The sequence below is a fragment of the Xenopus tropicalis genome, chromosome 3 (assembly GCF_000004195.4).
Source record: "Xenopus tropicalis strain Nigerian chromosome 3, UCB_Xtro_10.0, whole genome shotgun sequence".
In the NCBI taxonomy this organism is placed as follows: Eukaryota; Metazoa; Chordata; class Amphibia; order Anura; family Pipidae; genus Xenopus; species Xenopus tropicalis.
In genome coordinates this window covers 76,547,027-76,572,768 of record NC_030679.2, presented here as the reverse complement: position 1 = coordinate 76,572,768, position 25,742 = coordinate 76,547,027, and the positions used below count along the sequence as shown (strand labels likewise).

At 37.8% G+C, this 25,742-nt stretch overlaps 1 protein-coding gene across 1 annotated transcript in view; it reads right to left on the bottom strand.

The window, feature by feature from the left end:
* cog5 (component of oligomeric golgi complex 5) overlaps positions 1-25,742 on the bottom strand; it is a 129,377-nt gene that overhangs the window by 40,421 nt on the left and 63,214 nt on the right. The window contains exons 7-10 of the mRNA XM_031899016.1: positions 25,121-25,251; positions 8,166-8,331; positions 1,790-1,902; positions 1,469-1,546 (exon numbers count right to left, since the gene is read on the bottom strand). Coding sequence (XP_031754876.1) covers positions 1,469-1,546; positions 1,790-1,902; positions 8,166-8,331; positions 25,121-25,251 — 488 coding nt within the window. The remainder of the gene's footprint in view (positions 1-1,468; positions 1,547-1,789; positions 1,903-8,165; positions 8,332-25,120; positions 25,252-25,742) is intronic.

Here is a 25,742-nt window from a genome sequence, read left to right as displayed (position 1 = left end):
GGGCCGGCGCTGGGGGGGAAGGAGGAAGCAGCAGACGCGATGCGATCGCGTCTGCTGCTTCCTGGAGGGTCCTGCGACCCGATCAATCGCAGGACCCTCATGACAACCCCCCTGGCACATTGCCCAGGGGGGTTGTCATTGTTAGAAGCTCTCTGCAGCGGCGGCACATGCCGCCGCTGCAGAGAGCAGCGCTTAAACCCCAACGACGTATGAGACACGTCGTTGGCGTTTAAGCCCTTTTACTGCCAGCACGTATGAGATACGTGCTTGGCAGTAAAAGAGTTAAGGAATCTTTTTATTTATACATATACAGCACTATAATATTAGAAACATTATGATATTATGGGGTTGATTCACTAAAGGGCGATAACGCTTATCGCATGCTTTTTTGCGTTAAAAAGCACGCGATAAATAAGTACCAATAATTTAGCATGCATTAATACGCATATTGCATGCGCAAAAAATCACATGCATTATTTACCTCACATAGATATAATACTAACGCATGATTCACAAACACATATGAAGCGGTAAATGCGCTAAATATCGCATTAGTCTGTGTGAAAATTAACACCTACAGGCGGTACTTAAAGAAAATTGTGGTTCGTGAGCTTTTGGCAACACAATATGGACTTTGCAGTTGGATTTTTTCAAGTATGTGTTGGCCCTAGAGTGATGCATCCTCTAGTTTTCAGGGAAATTGTATTTTTCAGAAAAGTAGTTTTCGGAAAGTAATGGTTACGTGCGTTAAATCGTGTGCTAACATAGCATGCGGCGAAATATATCGTGTGCAGCGGGAAATAATGCATGCGGCGGGAATTAACACAAGAAAAACGCTCATCGCGAGTTAAATAACGCAAAGAACACCACACCTAAATTTTGACGTCTGTCCTTTTAGTGAATCGTGCGTTGAGTCGCAAAAAATAAGAAGCGATAAAAATTTTAACGCATTCTATAAATAGCGCTCGTTTTAACGCACTTTAGTGAATCAACCCCTATGACTTTATCCAAAATAAGACCATCCTTAATAAAACAAAATTTGTAACTCTTACCATATTTGGGTTCTGAGCATTTTTATACATATTTTTATCCATGGGATTACAACATCTTCATTTTGTACATAAATGGTTAACAGTTTTAAATAAACCAAGCTTTGTCCTGTAGCTCTAGAGTTTGGAATTTCAACAGTAATCTTATTGCTAGAGTCCTAAATAGAAATAGAAGGATAAGTACTATAAATAACAATAAAGCTGTAAACACAAAGTAGCCACACAAAGCAATAGTTTTTTGGGTACTGGGAACAATGGCCCCATTTGAATGCTAGGAAGAGTCAAAAGTAGAAGGCAAATCATTTAAAAAAAAAATTCAGCAGAAAAGTTGCTAAGAATAGGACATTATATATTCTAATAAAAGTTACCTTAATGGGAACATTTTAACAAATAGCCCCTATTTCTAGAGCAATCCTCACCTTTGCTATTTCATCAATGAAGCACACATGGGACACAGGGTCTCTCTTCTTTGTCAAGACTTTCTGAAGATGCTGGACCTAAAATACAGGTTAACAGTTTAAAGAAACCTCTATACCTTCCATATATAAGCTGTTTACTGATAAATACAGGGTTATGATTACATAACAGCTAAGTTTGCCCAAGAGCAGTAACCCATGGCAACCAATCAGTAGGTAGAATTTACTGGTTACTCTAAAAGCAAACATCGTATTGATTACTATAGGTTACTGCTACTGGGCAAAGTTAGTTTAATCACATATGGGGGATAATCTTAGATGTACCTGGACACATGAAGCATAAATTTGGTCCATTAATTTCTCCATATTTGTCCAAAGAGCAGCTCTGAAAGCAGCAGTGTTCCCTGGTGAAGGCATAGCAGCTCGTCCTGGTGCACCTGTGAGGCATAATGAGATGAATTCAACAATGTGTTACAGTAACACTTTGATCACAAAAAATTCAATTTAAGAAATCCCATTTAATTCTGCACAGAAGATTATATATAGGGAAGAATACTATGTTGTTTAGGCCACTTACCCACATCTAGATTGTAAGCTCTACCGGGCAGGGACCTCCTTCCTACTGTGTCTCATACCACATGGCACATATATATATATATATACATATATATATTTATTGTATTTATTTATTATATCACTTGTCCTCCCTGTGTGTAATTTTGTATTCTGTAAGACTGTACAGCGCTGCGTACCCTTGTGGTGCTTTATAAATAAAGTTATATATACATACATACATCTAGGCTGAGCCATTGGAATCTCTGATACACAAACAATTGGTCTCCTGGTGCTACAATCAACTGATCACTTGCTAATGGCCACATGGGACATTTATTACAGTGCACATCTGTTATGTAAATGTGATTTGGACCTCAGATTGTATGGTACACTAGGCAGGGACTGATGTTAATGACCAATAATCTTTGTAAAATGGCATTTAACATGTTACTGTGATCAGCATTTTCATATAGCGTGACACCAGTTCTGTTCCAAAAATGTTTTTGTAAAATGTAAACAGAGAATTGAATTATATGTAAATTATTTAAACTGCATATTTGCATTTTTTTTATGGTGTAACATCTAAGAAATGTAAAATACTGTATGCTATTAATTGATCAGCAGCTTGCATTTTAGATTTAGTGCACTAACAGTGATAATCTTTCATATGATGTTCTTTTTATGCAAAGAAATTTGACATAGATTAAAATGACTCACTCCAAAAATGAGCTAGACAAACAATAATATATTATGTGCTATCACATCTAAACATACAAAATCGCCAAACCTCTTCATACCAACCTATTTGTATTAATAATACATTATTACAGACTACCAATTTTATATGTGCATGACTGATATTCTAATATAAAATCAAATACAAGAGCAATCTAGCTTCCAACAGCAATTCACAATGTTTAAAAAATGTTTCTATTTAAGGTTTCTAAACAATTCTGTATACATCATGAACCTACTTCTATCAACAGTGGATTTCATTTACCTCTGCATATCTTAACTACCATCTGGTGAGTGTGCAACTACACCACACTGCGATTTGTGGATTTTATGTGAACTTTGTTATTATTTGGAGTTATAGGCACAACTCTTTCACTTTAGTTTCATTAACTTTGAAACATATTGCACTATTTTGTATTTGTATTTTTATATTTCATGCGCTTCGAACACATTGGTTCTGCACATGCATATAAATATCTTACAGATCACACACATTTCGTCACATGCTAATATTCACAAATCTTGTGATTTTTCTGTTCAAGATGAGATATTTGTTTCCATTAAAAAAAGTTAATATGCATTTTTACGGAGAGTTATAAAAGTTGTAAGAATACATTCATTCACACCCATTGCAAAAGCACACTATTAAAATATGTGCTATTCTGCCAAATGTAACACCTTATAGCAGTTCTGTCCAACTGGCATTCTCTTGTGTGCCCCCCCCATCTGTCTGGGTGATGTGACTGCTTACCTAAGGTTCATGCTGTAAGCCCCTGTGTTGTTCACACCTATAAGCCCATGTGTTGTTCACACCTGTAAGCCCCTGTACTGTTCACACCTGACCATGCACGGGAAGATTAGCTTGTTTGGCGAGGTCACCGGATCTAAAGGTGGGCTAATTTGATAGTTTTGCCATCGCCCACAACGGCGGACATAAAGCAGTCAGGTCGGACCACATCAGCAATGCAATAAGGTCCCCTATCAGACGGAAAATTAAACCTGCCCAATCGAGATCTACCCAATTTTAGGCCAGATCTCATGTTAAAAGGACCCGAATCAGCAGCTAAAATCTGCCCATGTTTGTCCACCTTTACATCCTGCATTGTTCACACCTGTAAGGCCTGCCCTGCTCTACCCTGCCTGTGTCTGCCATACTCTGCCTGCCCTATGATGCTGTGTGTGCCATACTCTGCCTGCCCTACCCTGCCTGTGTGTGACATACTCTGCTTAATATGACTAAATAAACTTCTTTCACATGTGTGTGTTTGGGGGGGGGGGGGTGTAACCCTGTAGTGAGCACCAATTGTATTTTTCAGTGTGCTATCACTATTATTTATTGTTATTTATATAATTCTGACACATTTCTGCAGCATTTCACAGAGATTATTCATGAACTCATGGTCATGGTATGGTCATAAAAATTGTTGTGGTAACATGGGTGTGGTTTAAAAAGGGAGCGGTCAAAACTGGCTTCCACAATCGGCCCTCCACCACGTAGGCCAGAAAAACTTTGCCCCCCCCCCCCGTACCTCATAAGTTGGACAGCACTGCCTTATAGAATATTAGCCACCCAACCCCATGAGCTACATGCTGAGCTGGGACTTACTCCAAAAAGTATGCTATTAATGATATGTGTATACAGTGATCCCCAACCAGTGGCTCACGAGCAACATGTTGCTTCCCAACCCCTTGGATGTCTGCTTATTTTTGTTTTGTATAAAAACCCAGTTTAATGCCAAACAGAGCCTCCTGTAGGCTGGCAGTCCATATAGGGGCTACCAAATACCCAATCATATCCCTTATTTGGCACACTAGGAACATTTTTCATGCTTATTTTACTCCCCTACTCTTTTTATATTTGAATATGGCTAATGTGTAAAAAAAGGTTGGGGATACCTGATCTGATCAAACAGGAATACAGTTAACTAACCCAAAATACTCACTGTTTAGTAAGCCACAGATTATAGGAAATAATTATATATTATTACAGTAGAAGTAAAGCATCCAAGTTCTTTAGAAGCAAAGGTTTTATATAAAGAAAGTTGTACATTTAAAGCACAATGTATTGAAGAATATCTAAGCTATATAATTAGACAACACTGTTCAATAGTTAAGCTCATGATGTGTGGGTAGATATTCGTTTAATTTCATTGCTAGCCGTTAAAGATTAGTGTTTTTGAAGATATCATACCTATACAGAACCTGCAATACATCCCAGCATGTAACACACTCATCATAACTGTACATTTTTTCTTGAAAGACTGCCAAAGATAAATTGTTAAAAGGTAACTGCTTTTTCATTGAGGTAAGAAAACATAATCAAAATTCAAAGGTTACAATACCTGATTATCAAAGTAAAATCTCAGCAAATATAAGAAAAAAAAGGAACACTATTACCGTATTTTCCGGCGTATAAGACAACTTTTTAACCCAGACAAATCTGGGTTAAAGTCGGGGGTTGTCTTATATGCCGGGTACTTGCTTGCAGGGCCCCCCAGCGTCCTCCACCATCCCTCCCGCTCGCCTGATTCATCCGGCTTTAAAGGGAACGACTTTATCCACCACCCCTCCTGCTCGCCTGCTGCTTCCTCCGGCTGCATAGGTTGCGCCCCGTGCGCGCTGACGTGACGCGTATGCACAGGGCGCAACCAATAAAATTAACCGCTGACCCCTTTAAAGCGTTACAGGCTCATTGGTTGTCATCGGTTAATTTTATTGGTTGCGCCCTGTGCATACGCGTCACATCAGCGCGCACGGGGCCCAACCTAAGTAGCCGGAGGAAGCAGCAGGCGATCGGGAAGCGTGGTGGATGAAGCCATTACGTTTAAAGCCGGAGGAAACAGCCGGACGCAGCAGGGGTGGTGGAGGACACTAGGGGGACCTGAAGTATGTGGGGGGAGGACGTTGGGGGGAGCTGAAGTATGTGGGGGAGGATGTTGGGGGGAGCTGAAGTATGTGGGGGAGGATGTTGGGGGGAGCTGAAACATGTGGGGGAGGATGTTGGGGGGGGCTGAAACATGTGGGGGAGGATGTTGGGGGGAGCTGAAGTATGTGGGGGAGGATGTTGGGGGGAGCTGAAGTATGTGGGGGAGGATGTTGGGGGGAGCTGAAGTATGTGGGGAAGGATGTTGGGGGGAGCTGAAGTATGTGGGGGAGGATGTTGGGGGGAGCTGAAGTATGTGGGGGAGGATGTTGGGGGGAGCTGAAGTATGTGGGGGAGGATGTTGGGGGAGCTGAATTATGTGGGGGAGGATGTTGGGGGGAGCTGAAGTATGTGGGGGAGGATGTTGGGGGGGAGCTGAAGTATGTGGGGGAGGATGTTGGGGGGAGCTGAAGTATGTGGGGGAGGATGTTGGGGGGGAGCTGAAGTATGTGGGGGAGGATGTTGGGGGGAGCTGAAGTATGTGGGGGAGGATGTTGGGGGGAGCTGAAGTATGTGGGGGAGGATGTTGGGGGAGCTGAAGTATGTGGGGGAGGATGTTGGGGGGAGCTGAAGTATGTGGGGGAGGATGTTGGGGGGAGCTGAAGTATGTGGGGGAGGATGTTGGGGGGAGCTCGAGCATGTTGGGGAGGACGCTAGGGGGAGCTGGATGATGTTGGGGAGGACGCTAGGGGGAGCTGGATGATGTTGGGGAGGACGCTAGGGGGAGCTGGATGATGTTGGGGAGGACGCTAGAGGATGTTGGGGAGGACGCTAGAGGATGTTGGGGAGGACGCTAGGGGGAGCTGGATGATGTTGGGGAGGATGCTAGAGGAGCTGGATGATGTTGGGGAGGATGCTAGAGGAGCTGGATAATGTTGGGGAGGACGCTAGAGGAGCTGGATGATGTTGGGGAGGACGCTAGGGGTAGCTGTATGATGTTGGGGAGGATGCTAGAGGAGCTGGATGATGTTGGGGAGGATGCTAGAGGAGCTGGATAATGTTGGGGAGGATGCTAGAGGAGCTGGATGATGTTGGGGAGGACGCTAGAGGAGCTGGATGATGTTGGGGAGGACGCTAGGGGGAGCTGGATGATGTTGGGGAGGATGCTAGAGGAGCTGGATGATGTTGGGGAGGATGCTAGAGGAGCTGGATAATGTTGGGGAGGACGCTAGAGGAGCTGGATGATGTTGGGGAGGACGCTAGGGGTAGCTGTATGATGTTGGGGAGGATGCTAGAGGAGCTGGATGATGTTGGGGAGGATGCTAGAGGAGCTGGATAATGTTGGGGAGGATGCTAGAGGAGCTGGATGATGTTGGGGAGGACGCTAGAGGAGCTGGATGATGTTGGGGAGGACGCTAGGGGGAGCTGGATGATGTTGGGGAGGATGCTAGAGGAGCTGGATGATGTTGGGGAGGATGCTAGAGGAGCTGGATAATGTTGGGGAGGACGCTAGAGGAGCTGGATGATGTTGGGGAGGACGCTAGGGGTAGCTGTATGATGTTGGGGAGGACGAGCTTTATGACGCTGCGGGGGGAGATTGAGGATATTTTAACTGCAAAAGTTGGGGGTCGTCTTATACGCCCAGTCATCTTGTACACCGGAAAATACGGTAAATAAAAAAACTGATCACAGCTGAAATGATCTTACTGTATGAGTAATGTAGATAAAAGAAACATGCCTTAATGGCTCAAAATAGCACTTCCACTTATAATTCACATTTCCTAAATTAATTTACTATAAAATGAACCACCTCTTTAAGATGCACAGAAAAATGTACACACACACACACACACATATATATATTATATATATATATATATATATATACAGTTTCACGTTTTCAAAAAGTATTTTGATATTTGGTAGTGATGGCACTTAAAAGTCAAGCAGGTCATTGAAAGTGACAAATTAAATATTCATCTACAGCCATCACAATTAACAGCCACATTAAAATGTGTTCTCCACTGTGTACCTTTCAGTCATCAAGAGTGAACTTTTATTACATTTACTGTTTTTTTCAAAGTTTGCACTAGGGGTAATACCCAATAAAAACCACTGGCCCACAGAATGAAAATAATGGTAATTCTAGATGGGGCTCTACCAGTGCTTTGTAAAATACTTTATGCAAAATACATTTTGCATAATCGCTCTGTTTGTAAATGCTTGATATGACAAGCATTTGAACTTGTACTTGGATTTAGGAAACTGGCAGCATGGGGTTAGGAAAGGTGAAGTTGTAAGCTGCTCTCTGAATATAAAAGAAATAATCAGGGATGCACTAGATCCAAGATTTGATTCAGGATTCATCCAAATCCTGCCATTTTTGCAAGACTGGATTTGTTTGAATCCTGGGTACTTAGCCAACTCATTTTAAAAAAAGTCCTGTCACTTTAAAGTACCATTGGACTCAACACAACAAGGTTTTTTTTGACAATGTAATTTTTTAAAAATGTTCTCATATTTTAATATGCACGTTTCTTTTGGTACCTCTTTGTACTGCTTGTGACGTCTGGGTTAAAATCTTGATATCCAAGGCACTGCTGATATTCTCATTTAAAGCTGTAGAGTAGCCATCCACAACACTAGTGATGATATCTTTCAGTGCCCCAAGATTGTAGAAAACTTGAAGCGCTGTTCCAACTTGTGTTGGATTCTGGAGAAAAAGGAAAGATATTTAAGATCAGTCACTTTACAACGCATTTGCTATTACATAGTTACATAGGGTTGAAAAAAGACCAGTGTCCATCAAGTTCAACCCATCCAAGTAAACCCAGCACACCTAACCCACACCTACCAATCTATACACTCACATACATAAACTATATATACAACTATATATACAACCACAAAACTGAGTGTTAACTACAATAACTGTGCATTAACATTTGTAAATATGTTGTTTTGCAACGAACAGATTCTTGCAGTTACAAAAATGTTTGCTTTCTACTGTATATATACAGTTATAAGGGCTGTACCTGCTTATATAAATACTCAACTGAGTAACAGATTTGCAGTGTTGTTGGTCATATTGTGAAGCTGCAGAAATTACTGTGAATTCATAGAATGCAATTCCTTTTCTACATAACTGTTATTTAAGAACATCTCTGATGTGGAACTGTTATTATAATTAGAACAGGTATTAGCAACAAAGAGGTAATAAAAACTATGAAGTATATGGAAGAAGGACTATATTAATACCTTACATTTACATGCATATAAGTGACTGAATTCTTAAAGGAAAACTATAGCTCCAAACAATGTAGGTCCTATAAACATATATTGCATAAACAAGCACATTTGTAAAACCCTGCCTCATCTAAATAAACCATAATAATAAAAATATACATTTTTAGTAGTATGTGCTTTTCAGTACTCCTAAATAGAAAACTGCCATTTTAAGAATTAAGGGCCGCCTCCTGGTATTCACAGTGCACACAAACAAACCAAGGGCACACATACAAGCTAGGTCACATCAGCCAATTAATGGACAGAGTTCTGGCTTTTGCTCCCACACTTCTTCCTGTTACAATTAGAGCTGCATTATTTCCTGTCAGGTGATCTCTGAGAGAGCACACAGCCCATCACTAAATGGTGGATTTACTGATATATATTTCAGTTTGGCAAGATTCTTTAATAGGTCACTTAACATAATATAAACTATCTGTTGGTTAAGTATTCATTCTGGGGGTATAGTTTTCCTTTAAGAAGAACTCTTTTAAATCATTTCATTGTTTAAGACAGCAAAAACAGAGCCATGGAGCTCAATATGCCCTTATTTGAAGATGCAAATTAAATGAATAGCTGTAAAAGAGCTATTTAACAAATAATGTGACATCTTAATCTAAACATGGATACATTATTTTCAGAAGCTTTGAAGGGCCAATATAAATTAAAATTAAAGAATATGTTGTATTTAAAAACATTTTGTATTTCTATTTTATATACAAAGACAATTATCAAATACATGTGCCACATTAGTTACAATGGAAATATGTTACAAAGATCAAAAATAAATGCAGACTACCTGAAGTGGTATGTGATAAAAAATAACATTGAAATCACCAAGTTCAAAGTCAAACCAATATAACCCTTTAAAGTATGCTTCATTTGGTTGATCAGGTACCAGGGCATTCTCCAAAATATTTGCAAAAATAGACAATGATGCATTAAAAAGGTCATACAAGGAATGTGTATTTATTAAAATATTTAGGAAATATCTGCTGAAGATATAGTGCTATACACATTCAATGTCAAGCAATTAGTAATATGATAATAATAATAATGATAATAATGATAATAATAATAATGATAATAATAATAATAATGATAATAATAATAATGATAATAATGATAATAATAATAATAATGATAATAATAATATGATAAGACTTGATAGCCCTCAACACAATGCACAATAAAATGTAGTTTAGTGCAACTTAGTTTCAGAAGCATGCTCATAACCTTTGTTTATTCTTCCTCACAAATTGGATGAACCTTTTTTAGAATAATTGGTTATTATCCCTGAATAAAAGCTTTCAAGTTGTGTGACTGATTTTCTATTGAATTCATTTCTAGGTTTTAGTTTCTCAGCTCAAGGGTGCTCTATTTCTTTCTGAGCAATGACCATTGTTGCTTTGTACTTAAAATCAATGCCCCCATTCAAATGTAAAATCCTTGTTCTATACGCACACAGGTTTGCTTTCAGGATTTGTTTGTATTGCCACCATCCATAATTAAAAATACCCAGTCCCCACTGCTGAAAAGCCTCCACAATTATAATGTAGCTTTTCTCAAGCATTCCTGAGGGAGGTATGTTGCTCTCCTCATACCTGTCAGTAGTGATTTGTTTTGTATAAATATCATTTAGCTTTGTGCCCAAGACTTTAAGTTTTGTGTCATTCAACCATAAAAACTTATTATTGAAACTTAGCAATAGCTGCTACATTTTCCACCATAGGGTTATACTCGAGTCAATAAGTTTTTCCAGTTTTCTTAGGTAAAATTAGGTACCTCGGCTTATATTCGAATCGGCTTATACTCAAGTATATACAGTAAGTACTACCTAAGGAGAACAATTACACACACAAATATAGGCAATCAGTTATAAGTGACTAATAACTATGTAATAGTTTAGCCTTGTGTAAAAATAAAAAAAAAATACTAAAGTTTGTAACAAGCTAGGGGGCAGTAACTGCTGGCTGCTAATCAGAGCTGCTTGGGAAAAGAGCAGGAAAGAATGCAATTTGCCCTTCAGTGCACTCCAATTCCCAGACTCACCCAGCACTAGCAGAACACAGCAGCACTGAGCAGCGTTCACGTAGCCGCAATATGGAGCAGTTGGATCGTGACGCCATAGTCTCTTCTCGCGAGACTATGCTAACCAGAAACGGCAGCAGGAAGAGTTGAAGTTAAAGGCAACGCGAGACATTACTTCAACTATCCGGGACAGCAGAATGGGCTGTGGAAAGCGGGACAGTCCCACAGAAAGCGGGACAGTTGGGGGGTATGCTAAAACTATACAAATTCAAATTTTGATAAATCGGTCTTTTATTCGGAGAGACAGAGCACACAGTGACATATATTAAAGTAGACAAATCACGTGAAAATTAAGAACTTACCAGCGTATTATACTCCTCTAAATATAGAAGGTATATGCTTAAAAAAGTTGCGTATTAGACTGATTTATTGAGAAATTCTCCCAAAACCCCACTAGTCTGCCCAACTGTTCCATTTCCTGCTGCCTCCTTTCTCAATACCTATCAGCAGCTAGGCTGACCTGATAGGGAACTGAAGCCTGTCTTTACTTGTGTGACTGCAGGGTTGTGATTGGCTATCTCCCTCCTACTCTGCTTCTGGCAGGGACCATTGGGCGATGCCCACCCCTCATTTAAAACACAGTCAGGGACCTGAGAGGATCTATAGGGAGCTCCAATAAAGGGGCAATTTTTACAGATAGGATTCATTTTTAAACCAAAGTGAAACCAGCACCATATATTATTCATAATTGCCTACAAGAGAATTTTCTGTTTAACCAATATGTCTCCTTTAAAGCGCCCAATGTATCTATGTATAATGTTTTATAAAGCGCTACATAAATACACAGCTCTGTACAATTTACAGAGTAGGAAAGTACACACAGGGACGAGAAGCATAATGATAATTAATAACAAGCATAGTAATAAATAAGTATAAATACAGAGATATTAAAGGAGAAGGAAAGGCAAAGTCACTTGGGGGTGCCAAAACGTTAGGCACCCCCAAGTGACTTAAATCGCTTACCTTCTACCCCGGGCTGGTGCCCCTGTTAGGAGAGAACAGCACCAGCCCAGGGTAGCTGCAGCGTTTCCTCCTTCCGTCTTCGGTCGCGCGCATGCGCAGTAGAGTGAAAAGCCGAACTTTAACAGAGAAGTCGGCTTTTCACTCTACTGCACATGTGCCTGTGGTTTAGTCCTTCCAAAACTAAGACGGAAGGAAGAAGCACTCCGCTACAGGTACCCCGGGCTGGTGCTGTTTTCTCCTAACAGGGGCACCAGCCCAGGGTACAAGGTAAGCGATTTAAGTTACTTGGGGGTGCCTAACATTTTGGCACCCCCAAGTGACTTAGCCTTTCCTTGTCCTTTAAGCACCATGTGCTAAAAGACACAGTAGGACGGAGGTTCTTTCCCACTGGTTTTACAATCAAAGCAGGTGGATAACATACAGACACAAATCCAAGGGCAAATTTTACATGTTATAAGTAGTTTAAAAAAAACAAACAAACTGCAGAATATTCTCACTATCATAATCTTACACCTCACACAAAAGCTGCAAATACTTTAGCCCGTAATAAAACAATTTCTTTTTTCTACAATTGGTTTTCCTTTGTCATATCCTGAATGGAAATGCTATAGAATCAATGCCTGAATTAGAACAAAATGTTAATTAGCAATCATGTGCAAGTGAGTCATGGCCACACTGCTTTTTTTTTTTTATAATCTATATACACCTGCTCTTGTTTTTTAAATTACAATTAATTGTACCAATCAACCCAAAAAACAGATACAGCTTGCTGCTAAACACAGAATAATTTATCTTCAATAGCAGGAAAATGCCAGCCTTGCAGGTAGTGGTGTATTTCTTTTATACCATCACATGACCTCAAATAATGCCCAATGAAGACACTAATATGGACAATTTTTTATGATTTTTTTTTTTTTTTTTAACTTTTTCCTTTCCATTCTGCCTTTTGTTTTTAGGGTCATCATCCCAGCAACCAGAAATCAGATATACTCAGAGACAGAATTCACATTGCTTTTATTAAATGCATATTTTTTTTTCAGGGCTTATAAAATTCTAGCCATTCAAGCCAGTGCCTGCTTGTTAGGATTAGCAGGAGAACAGCTACCAGATAACAGTTTACCCATGAGTGCCACAGGTCACCGACCCTGCTACATTGGCATGTTGCCAGCAAACACCCAGTGTGGCACAGATCGAAGAGAAAGCTGGAAACACCAGCTTTCACCATATATGGCATTTAAAGGGCTGATTTACCAACTGAAGAACTGGTGAACAAAAGGTTAAATAATAAAGAAAACAAAATTAAAACTGAAGACCAACCGGCAATTGACTTCAAATATCACTGTCAATAGTATGTGTAAAGTTCATTTTAAAGTGACCCGCCACTTAAAAACAAAACAAACAAAAAAAGAAAAACCAAATATCATGCAAGCAATTTAAAATGTCCTTTTTTAGGACTGGCTGTGAGTTCATTAACTGCAGCTCAGTGCATTGGAAATTCAAGGTGAATGCATATGCAGTGTAACTTACCTTTAAAGATTCCACGTAATGACAGCATACCTCTGAGGCAAATCAAAGCTGACACAAATAATTACTCTACTTGCAATTCATATTACTCTCTTGAATAATCCTGTATCTGTAACACCATCAATACCATGTGAAATGGTGAATAATTCAAACATTATTGTGATGGTGCAGATGTATGCGTGTATCGTGCTACAAATGCATTCCCATTAGCATATGTCAAGTAATAAAAAATGTCCAGAGGCCAAGTAGGAAATTATTCATTGACAGATATTTGGTATTTTAGAAAAATATACATTACATTACATTTAATTTAGGGGCCTATTTAGCATGCTGTGTGAAATTATTTACCCTGGAAAATGTGTAAAAAGCAATGTAATATAAATAGCGAGTTTATAAAGCTGTGTATGTTCTTTCATGATGCCTTATCACTGTATTTTTATTTTTATGTATTTTTCGCCAATATATTTATAATGCAACTCATTCAAGTCAATAGGAAACATTTTGTTGGCAAATTACTGTGGTTAAAAATGGTGTAAAAAAGGGAACCCCCCTCTGACTGGAGGATCACAGCCAGAGGGGGTACCCTTCTTTTTCTTTACATAGTAGTTTTAAGCAGCAGCTGCTGCTTTTTATGCTGAAAATTTATTTTTAAGCCAAAAATCATACACAGATATCATTAAATATGCTGCTTTACAAATACACATTTATATACAAGCTTGATGGTCATTTTTTTTAAAAAACTTTTTTTTAATCCTGATTCTAGTCTGTATCAGTTATCATTTCCGTCTTGTGTCTAAGGTCAAAGACAAATAATTTTTATATGTTAAATAAAAGATGCAGAAAGTAGAAAATTTCAGACAGGGATGTGGGGAGGAAGGAGGGTAGATTGCATATGAGGCAAAAGGGGAAATGAAAGAATGGCTAATGACACAGAGTAAGGAAAGTATTAATCATGAGGAAATAAGATGATGCAGGAAAGGAGAAATAGGAAATAAAAATACATGCAGGAATAAGATGAGCGAGGTGACAGACAACAGAGGTGATATGATACAGAGAGACCGAGAAGTTGGGGGGAATAAAAAGCCAAGAAGGCAAAAATATAAACTGATAAAAATACAAGAAAATAAAAGAAAAGGGAAAGGAGAAGAAAATGTGTAAGGGCCAGAGACATTTGAGGTTGATAGTTAAATCAGGTGTAAAATATATATATTATATATATATATATATATATATATATATATATATATATATATATATATATATATAAATTTACCCTGGTTAGGTTCTAGCACTGAGTTTATGATTTTAATACTAATTCCCTTTTAATTTCATTGTTAACATTCTGCAAGCACAACTAATGTATAGGAATCATAACATGAATAAATGCCAATGTTGTCTACATTCCTAATGGTAAGTTTATTTGTGGAAACAAACTGCTTTCCAGCTACATAAAATATGGGCTATCTAAGTAACATTGCACTGTAATCCATAAACCAACATCCCATTTGAAATACGAAGATTTTCTTAATAGGCCTTGCTTTGGAAGAAGGCTGAGATGTATAGGCTGAAATGGCCTGGTCTATGGATTTTTGGATAGTTGATTGGAACCATGTCATCAAATGGAAAGGCTTTGTTGTGACAAGCTTGGTAGCAGCACACACCAGTGAGTATGCGTGTAATGGTAGTCTTAAAGCAACAGTAACAACAAAAAATGTGTTTAAAAGTAATTAAAATATAATGTACTGCTGCGCTACACTGGTAAAACTGGTGTGTTTCCCACAGCAGTGCTACTATAGTTTATATAAATAAGCTGCTGTGTAGCCACAGGGGCAGCCATTCAAGCTGTAAAAAAGGTGAAAAGACACAGGTTACATAGTAGATAACAGATAAGCTATGTAGAATATAATGGGGTTCTATCTTTTAACTGCTAACTAACCTGTGCCTTTCTCCTTTGAATGGCTGCCCCCATGGCTACACAGCAGATTTGTTAATCATTTTTCATTTTTGGTGTTACTGTTCCATTAATGACATCCACATGTCAAGCATAGTATCCAAGGCTATTGTGATCCTAATATCTACAGTTAGTATTAGTAGTTGTATGTATAGTTTATGTATGTGAGTGTAAAGATTGGTAAGTATAGGTTATGTGTGCTGGGTTTACTTGGGAGGGTTGAACTTGATGGACTCTGGTCTTTTTTCAACCCTATGTAACTATGTGCCTGTTGCAGATGGGAGCACCAATTGTGGCCTATGCTGGAATAACAAGATGACCGCCAATGTGAGTGGAACAGACTCCTAAGTGAGTATCAAGATGGCTGCCGGGATCTGTTTTATGGCAGCATGGGGATCAGCCTTGAGCTAAGAGTGCCCCAAAACACACAGGGCTCATATGCAGGAGCACTCTTACGGAATCTAATATGAGGGAGCGGGTCAACTGAAATGTTAGTCAGGGGAGCACACTGATACCTCTTGTCTGAGGGAGCACACAACTATGGACTCAAGTACGACTGTGGGGAGCACTCCCGACTCAACCTCAATACTTTCCAGTGATAATCCTTATGTTTTAGTCTTTACCTGTAAGCACAAGACTTAATAGGGAGCATTTTAATAATACTTGTGGAAAGAGAAGAGAAATTGCTGCCTCCAAGGCAGGACAAACTAAATAAACTGAGGAGAGAGAGGTGGAGACACAGGAAGAGGAGAAGAAAAGAGTTCCTTAGTTTGTCCTGTCTCCAGAGAGGATCATCTTAACCCAGTCATCCTGCACTGACAGTAGGGCTGTACGGAAAAACAAGTGCTTCACAAACAATTACTTGGATTGGAAAAAAACTAAAGGTTTAGATTTATTGGTTTACCAATGCTTTACTTTGACATGTTTAAATTCTACTCTAAATCAATATATAATGCACAGACATGCTCACTCAAAGTAATCGTAGCAGGCTACTTCAATTAAACAAGCAAAAAAGGTGATCTCCATTTTTAATAAACTGGTATAAAATGTAGTACATACTAAATGCAATAATATATTTTAAATGGGAAACAAATCATTCTATGTACGCACAGGGCCACTTTACAGAATGATCTATGACAGTATTTGTTCCCTGAAAATGTGTTAAAAATACAATACACAGGTAATAGATCACCTAAAGTGAATCCAATATCTGCTTATAAAAATGATCCTTTTTGTCTTTTTAACTTGTTTCTGCCCTCACTTGCATTACACACAGAAGGTTAAATCTCATGCTGCACTATTTACCAAGGTGTATACTTCCTACAATGATGTACAAGACTTAGCTCATGATCCACTGATTTAGAACTGGCAGCTATGAGAAATCTCTATAGTGTTTCAGCAATTTTTAATGGTATAGTACAGTTAAGTACAGTGATGAACCAAACCCAGGATTCAGTTCGGAATTCAGCCAAGATTTGGCCTTTTTCAGCAGGATTTGTCCGAATCCTTAAAATGATTTGACTTTACGTCATATAAACACAGAAGTTGAAATGTTTTCACGGCATATGCAAATTAAGATTTGGTTCGATATTCAAGCAAATCGTTTGCAAAGGATTCGGGATTCATCCGGTTCCTAAAATAATAGTTTGTTGCATCACTAGTTTAGTATAATAAATTAACAGAATGTTAAACAAAGCATACAGCTCATCAACATACTGTAGGAAAATAGTATTTGTAGTCTTTTGTTGCTTCCTTAACATATTATGTATGTGATCACTATGAATATTTGAATTGAAGACCTGAAATATTTCTTGATAGCAACCCCAACAAACTCATTTAATGTGTCCATTTGCTTGCCTGCTGCTGCTGAGTAGAACAGTATGAATTAATTCTAACCAACAGAAGTATAATTGGATCAATCTTTCAGAATATGATTCGCTGATTACCAGAGAAGAGGCTCAGCTGTCACATGCAGATGCTGTCTATTAATGCTTGATATATATTCTACAGCTCCCCTAAATAGATTATTAGCGAATCTGCTAACTATCAGCCGACAGCAGCGAAAAACACAAATGGAATTATAATCTGACTTGGCACTGAATTGTGTTCTTAGCAAGAACATATCCTGCAAGAGAAGGTAACTCTACATCCCATGTATTTCCCTCAATTTTTACACAAAACACATACATTTTTAATTTACAGTAAATAATACTTTATCATAATAATCTAAGTTAAGAATAATAGCAGCATTTGCTAACTGATGAGGAAGTAAATGTACTTACAGGGAAACCAGTCTACATTAAAAAGACATTAGCAATCTGTCTAGTCACTGACTAGACTTTTTTTATGCAAAGCATTATACTTTTATATGACAATACAGTCACTGCATACACTCGGTAGTCATGGACCCTATTGAGGGTGCACTTTACTTACAACAAGAAACAAACTTATAACAATATAAGGTTATCAGAGGCACAGGAACAGCAACTGAAAAACTGCTCAATAAGGAAGGTACACCATCAGAGAGCATGTAAGGAGAAGGAAAGTCATTTTGGCATTTTACTGCCAATAGATTTGCCACATTAGTGCCACCTAGAACAATATATTTATTCTTCAGAAACCATTACCATATCTGAGTAAACAGCTTTAGAAGCTTTCTCCTTTTGCTTAAGACAGCAGCTGCCATTTTAGGTAGCTTGCAGTCTCTAGCTGTTATAGCCGAGATCACACATTCCTAAGGGAGGGGGAAGGGAGAGAGGAGAGAACTGTGCACACTCTGGCCCCGGGAATTAAGGATATTTCTGAGAGAGGAAGTCAGATACTGGAACATCAAGTTTACAAAAAAAAAAAAAGACAAGAAATCCTGTGTTTCTTTTGATAGAGGACTTTCAAAAGACCTTTCTGATGATTACTTAGTTTTTACCTTTCCTTCTCCTTTAAGTATGTTAAAAGATACCTTTACTGAAAAAAGTAAAGGGCACCACATATAAACTAAAATCACTTAAAACCGCTTACAATGAAGTCACACAGAAAAGTATGGTTAAAGCATGCCATATAGACAAATTTTCAATAACTTTTCAATAATGAGATCGTTTGGTATAGCACAATAAAAATATAATTATTTTAGCCAATCGACCATGTACACAAATGCAAGACTAAAAGTATGACGGTACATTTGTTATTTTCTAACTAGTAAATGGAGGCCATGGAGAAAAATATAGGTGTTGTGGGGATCACCAAAGTCATCTCTGAAACATAGTATATTCATTCAGCAAGCATGTACAAAGGAACATGGAGCAACACACAAAGTAATGGTGCAAGGCAGAGAGGGAACTTTCAAGGCCTGCTCCATCACATAACCAATCAACACATTTCATACCAATAGGGCTTTCTAAAGCATGTAGATACTTTTACCCCATTGTTTTATTACACTTTCTTGTGTAATTAAGCCTTAGGTGGTCTTAAGTACTTTTAATTAATATTTGACATCCTCCTCTGTTTTCAATAAAGAAAAAAAACATTAGTTAAAACTCTCTAATGGTGTACTTTAATTATTAAGGGCCTCTGGAATGCTTCTAATTTCTTTTTATTAACATTACACTCTAAGATCTTCACATACATGACAGCTAGGAACCATTACTTAAACGCTTAGCAATGTCTTACGGTTTTCTGCTTTTGTTACGTACAAACACATGAGAACAAATATCAATGCTGTATGCAGTTTACACAAATTTTTATCACGTTCAGTGTTGCTTTCAACTCCCGTGAGTCAAGACCCATTGGGTAACGGGAAATCAGTTATCATAGGCATTGCTGTTTAAAAAAAAAAACTACTAAAAAAAAACCCACCAATCCATATAGTATGAAAAACCACTGTGTGCATGAACCCTTAAAAAACTTTAATACAAAATACTTTTATAAACAGACAAGACTTTTCAACCACCAGCATTCTAGTTTTGTTGAATGGGAACATCTCCATTTGCAACATGAAATGCAATATACTTCTGGGTACTCCAGGATGTATAGTGATGACTAACATCTTATAATTACTTAGAATGGAAATATATTGTGTTTTGGAAAGCCTTGTATTTACAGTGTCAAAATGCAGTGAGAAAGAACAGGATTATTTCAGAGTAAAACCTTTAATGGCAATCCCCAAGCATGCTAAAATCCCTACAAATCCTCTTATGTCCAGAGAAAATCAAAATAATACTCATGTAATCCTACAGATTCTATAGAGGGCTACTGTACATAAAGCACTATTCCTTCCTATTCCTTTTTATTGCAACAACAGCATAATGGAACTGAATGTCCCACTAATTTATATACAGATAGGGGTTTTAGTTTCATTATATGCCATTTAATTAAGAGAATTAGCAAAGAAAAGTTTTTTGTTAATTTGAATCTAAAATCACATTCTACTTCCTGATCCCTACAAGCCCATTTAAATTCAGCAGTCCACTGATAGCCTCTATAACAGGCTCCTCCCCTTACCCAAGCTGCAGTTTGTTATAGAAAGGCTTCTCCGTGAACTGCTAATTTGTTTTAATTGTGCTTTGACATTTACTTCTAAACCCTCATGCAACAAATGTGTTTAGCCAGCTATTTTAACCCCTTTATGGTCTCTAGACAAATTTGAAGCATGTGCAGTGATTTCTGCATTGAGTCTTATATATACTGTTAGTGCTATTAGCTGGTCATATGCGCATTTGCCTCCACTGTGGGTACCAAAGATATTCTGCCAATGCTGAGACATAAAGGTAGGCATGTACGCTGAACACTTAAAGAGAAAAATGGATTGATGAAAAAGATGTTCTATGAGCACTTTTACATTTACGTTAATTTCAATGTTTAGTGATTTGTAAGATATTGGAAGTTTTAGACAAGCTTTTGGCTCAGCAGCTGTCAGAAAGTTATACAGTCTACAACCCCAGGGTTGTTAAAAACAGATGTTGAGCCAAAAACCTTGTATGAGCAATCTAAAACCGCTAATATCTAACAAATCACAAATTCACAATGAAATCTTTGTTTGTGGTTTCTAATGATGCTTGCCCTTTCTAGGTTCCAACCAAGTATCTTAACAGATTCACACTGTTTTTTCCAAAGGACATCAGGGGGGTTGCCTGCCACTGACCAAGTGTCTAAACCTAGATAAGATGCATGCGGTTATAAAGTCATTAGGACATTAGGGTTTGTAATGGTTTTGAGGAAAATACAGCTGTGTCTATTTAAAATCCTTGAGGAGGAAAAAAAATATTCCTTCTTTTTTATACCGTAGTTATATTTCAACCATGAGTCATGGATATGGTAACAGATGGTAAGCAGAAAATAAGAAAATGAAATACTGGAAGCAATAGGAAACAGAAGCTGTTTTTAAGCTGTTTTTAAGTCATAGATAACATAGAGAAAATATATAAGCATATGTGTAGAATGTTTGTAACTCAAAAACCCAGTTAACAGAATAAATCTGTTTAGGTCATCAACTCTGTTTTATTTTATCCTGCACTAGATGGTTAAAAATGTCACTAGCTTTTTGTGTTCTAAAACTTAAAACATGGGCTTATCAAGTTATAGATATTACATATTTAGAAGATTTACTATATCTTAGGAGCATAACAGTTTTTTCACCATACAGGTATTGGACCCGTTATCCAAAAACTCATTATCCAGAAAGCTCTGAATTATGGGAAAGCCATCTGCACTTTAATCAAATAATAAAAAAAAAAATAAAAAAAAAAAAATCCTTTTTCTCTGTAATAAAAGAACAGAACTTTGTACTTGATCCCAACTAAAGATATAATTAAGCCTTACTGGAGGCAAAACAATCCTATTGCGTTTGATTAATGTTTTAATGATTTTTATTGGATTTAAGTTATTTAGATCCAAATTACAGAAAGAACCCTTATCCAGAAAGCCCCAGTTCCCTAGCATTCTGGATAACAGGTCCCATACCTGTACAACCAAATGGCACATGCTGTTTGTATAGACTCATAGCATAACTGATTACCATTTTTGCTCAAACTACAAAAAATTCAATATTGCTAGCAGCGCTCAATAGTTTATAGAGAATTACAATAAAATCAGTTGAATTGCAAGTAACAGTTTTCTTACAGATAACCCCGAACCCACACAAACTAATAAAAAGTATAAAACAATACAATTTTAGATGTGGAAGAGAGCAAGTTATCCCAGCAAGAAGTATATAAGGGCTCATGACTAGACATATCGAAACAAACATAGAACTGAACCGTGAATCTATTACCAAACATCTTTGGACATCTGCCTAATTCTAAAATTAAAGATATTTAAATGAATTGTGTCCTCCATTTGTTGCTATAACAACCTATACTCTTTTTGGAAAGCTTTCCAATGAATGTTAAAAAATTGTTGTTGCGATTAAAAAATAATGGCTATAGAATGCAGCATATGTAAACTGGAGCTTATAGAGAAACAGCCACCAAACAGCTAGAAAGCATCAGACTGACAATCTAGATAAAATAATTCAAATAATTTATTCAAACAAATATATGAAAATACATACTTTTAATAAAACATTCAAAGCTGGCAAAGAGAAAACATTGTCCCTGTCAGGTTACAAAGTAGTTCCCCATAATGCTGCACTAAATCAGGCCATTTTCAGACAGATGGCAGCATCTTTAAAATTGGTATGAGGTTGCTAGGCAATAAGAAACTTGTAAGCAAGAGACAGAATGTGAAAAAACTGATATGATTCTGCTTGCAGTCTAAGGTAGATATCATTTACTGTCAAAAACATTTAAGCAGTACTTTGAAAACAAATAAGAAGATTAAATACAATCCCTTTGAATGTAGCAAATGATTAGAGCTGGTCTTATAAGGCAAAAGCAATATAGCTTAAAAAAAAATCAGCTGCATATAAAACTGGCATTATTCTTCTCTACATTTACTTCAGATCTAAAATGGTGGGATTGCAACATATTGCTATTTCACTAAGTTCAAAAAAAGAGGTCTTTGTCAGTGTGGTTCTCTGCTAGGGCACCACCTTTAAAAACGAAAATTTGTCTCAAAGGAGTGCATAGTCAAATATCATAAGGTGTGCGTGCATTGGCGATCCTGTGGCTTCTGCCATCCCGTTGCTCCCGCTTCACGCGGGGTTGCATTGCTACTGCAGAGAATGCTATTGCTTTTTGCCACCCCTGGTAACTGCCCACTCACTTCTGCATAAAGCAAGGTTCTCACCTTGCCTCATGGCTGGAGCGGCCCTGCTTGTGTGTGCTATTTAAACCAAATTAAATGAAATTGCAATATAAACCCATTAAAAATTCTCAACTGTTTTTTTCAGTTAGAAACCTTTGTAATTTGCATTTTATGCTATTTCCCTGAAATGAGCTCTGATAACAGCTCCTGGAAACCTACAGGGCCAGTGGCCTTCCCGATATGGAAAATAAAAAGCAGGGGACTGCTCTGTACCAGACTTGGAAAAAAAAAACAAAAAAACAAAAGCAGGGACTGTCCTATACCAGACTTGAAAAAAAGCACAGCAGTTTGTTTGCCAAGTTATCATTGGTCAGTTGCTCATAACAGCAAGTCAGGCACAGATAAGAAGTGAAACACATAAGCAGAGAGTGAAACACACTCACTCCTCATTCTGCTGCAGACACTGAGGAATACAGAGCTTCAGTTAGCCGTGTTTTATCCCTCTTTTAACTGCTTTGTCATCTGATTTTTTTAGAACAACATATCTTATAGTGCTTTCCTATCTTGGGGCTATATATAAGCACAAACAACCAATCACACCTTTTTCTACTGTTCCCTGCTCAGCTCTGCATACTCTTCTTGTACATTTGTAGGGTTTAAATTTTAGTTTTTTTTATATAGTGACAAACAGTTCTGCATAACTTTACCTTACTATGTATAATGACATACAGCAAACTAATTTAACACAAAGTTCCTTGCATCATTTCAGTGTGTCACACATACAAATGCACATGGACACATTTCTTTTTTAAAGCTAAGGCTTCTAGGGTGACTTACTAAAATATGGTAGACCCTATAAAAACTTGGCACCATTTTAAATATATAATACATGGGGGGGTTCATATTTATTTGGTACTGTGTATGAAATATTTAAGTGCAAAATGCTCATATTTTCTTTACCAGGTTTACAGAGGTATCTGGGTTTTGCACCTAAAGGCATTCTTTTATCTTGCTGTTCAGCATTCTGCAACTATAATGTGCTGTGTCTTATTGAAATGATCAGAAGAAGAAATCTGTATGGGGTCTGGGGCAGCAAGAAGGATAACTATGTCAGATGGAGAACACACAATTCCTTTGTGTAAGAAATTGCCCATCTTGGGTGCCATTATTTTTATATATGTGTGTGTTTGGGGCCTTATACATATTTATGTGTTATACACTGTGTATGGGGGAGTTTTGCTGATTACAGAGCCAGTTGTCCAGGAAGCTTACATATCAAAGGGTTTTTTATGTGAATTGTGGTGGGACAGTATGCGAGATACCTTCTCATATGTTCCTGAACGAATGCAATGTGTGGTTTTTATCTTCCCATTTGATCAGTTGGTATGAGGGGCAGTGGCTGAAAAGGTGTAGAAAATGTGGACTGGATGGTAGGGAAGAGGACAGCATTGAAGCACAGCATCTGAAGTGACCGGGGGAGGGGGGGCAGCATGTGAGGACTGCAGACCAGAGATGCTGGAGGACAGAGGACAGCCATGATGGGAAGACAAGCTGACCTTTATTCAGTTACACTGGTGGTAACAATAATGTAACTGTAAATAGTGTAAATATTGTTTTAGTTTAATCAGTTAATTGTAACAATCAAGTTTATTATTCAATATATTCCCTTTTATATAAACTTATTGGTGTGGTTTATTTGTTTGCTTCTCAAAAGAACCGTGACCCTAGCAAGAGGGGTGAATAACATTATTATTAATATTATATTAAATCTTACATTTGCCTTTCATATGCTTCTACTTGTAATGCAAATTACAGGTATTAGTAGTATATGTCTTTTTATTCCAAAGCTATCTTGCATTCATCTCTAAAAATAGATTTGCAGGCATAAAAATGTCACTTGAGTAACAGCAACAAATACACATTTAAAGATTTGAAGCCCTCCTGGATAACAGTAGTTAACAAACCCTGGTGTAAGATGGACTAAATCACAAAAACACCTAAGGATGAGCCAAATTAGTTATGGAAGCTCAGAAACTACCAGCTACAATGACAAGCACTTTCCACTGAATTTATATTTAACACACATAGTAGAGTCCTGCATTGGGTTGGGTAACTGCAGTATACCTGCAAAGTGATCAGGCTTTGGGAGGGAGTCACAGATTTCCTGACCATGCAAATACAAGACATTGCTTGGGTGCCTGGGTCAACTGTACAATCCCAAACCAAAATGAATGAACAAATATTGTCCAGCTGTGTGCCCAGTTTTAAGAGTCCTGTGCAGGTCCAGTTAGGCACACCTATGCCCAACCCTGATTTGCTGACTCATAACCCAACCTGGACCCACTATATGTCCTCCCTGTAGTACAGTTATTGTTGGTTAGAAGTGATCACACTTCAGAGGGCATATCAACCAGGTCAGGGGGATTGTGCAATTGACCCAGACACCCAAGCAATGTCTATTTGCATTGTCAGGGAATTAGGGACTCTCTTTCCATATATATATGAAACCTACCTGTGTTTCAACACCTTGTTCTAATAATCGCTTGGCTTGATTTTCAACCTCAAGGCGGGCTCGAGCAATGAAAAGCAGATCATTTTCAATCACTTCTATTCCTGATAGATCCATTCCTTGGGACAGATAGTCTGGAAAATATGAGTTCCATTCCATGTTACAGTATACAAGAGAGTCAAAAAAAATGTCAGTTGTCACATCATTAGAAAGACATTATATTAATGCAATAAAAAATGCCCATGTGATTTTCTAAAAATGCTTTTTAGAGATGATTTAGAAAAACTTTACTAAAAAGTCTCTTTTTTTCCATTACAAAAATATACTGTAATTCATCAATAATTTAAAAGGGAATTCTTTTTACGTAAATTAACATTTCTAAATAAAATGTATTAAATGCAGGAGTTTGAGTCAGATTTTGATTGCCGGTTAGGTCAAATATATGTGTAATTAGTATGTGCTCCCTCTGCCTAGACAATGTATTAGAGCTAATTTTTTTTTAAAGAACAGAAACCTATTTAGTTTTCACTTTATGTTAAAACATTCTAAGAAAATGCAACATTATGTCCACATAAGAGGCAAATCAAGCACAGAGTTGCATCTGAAAGGTACTTACACTTAAAGA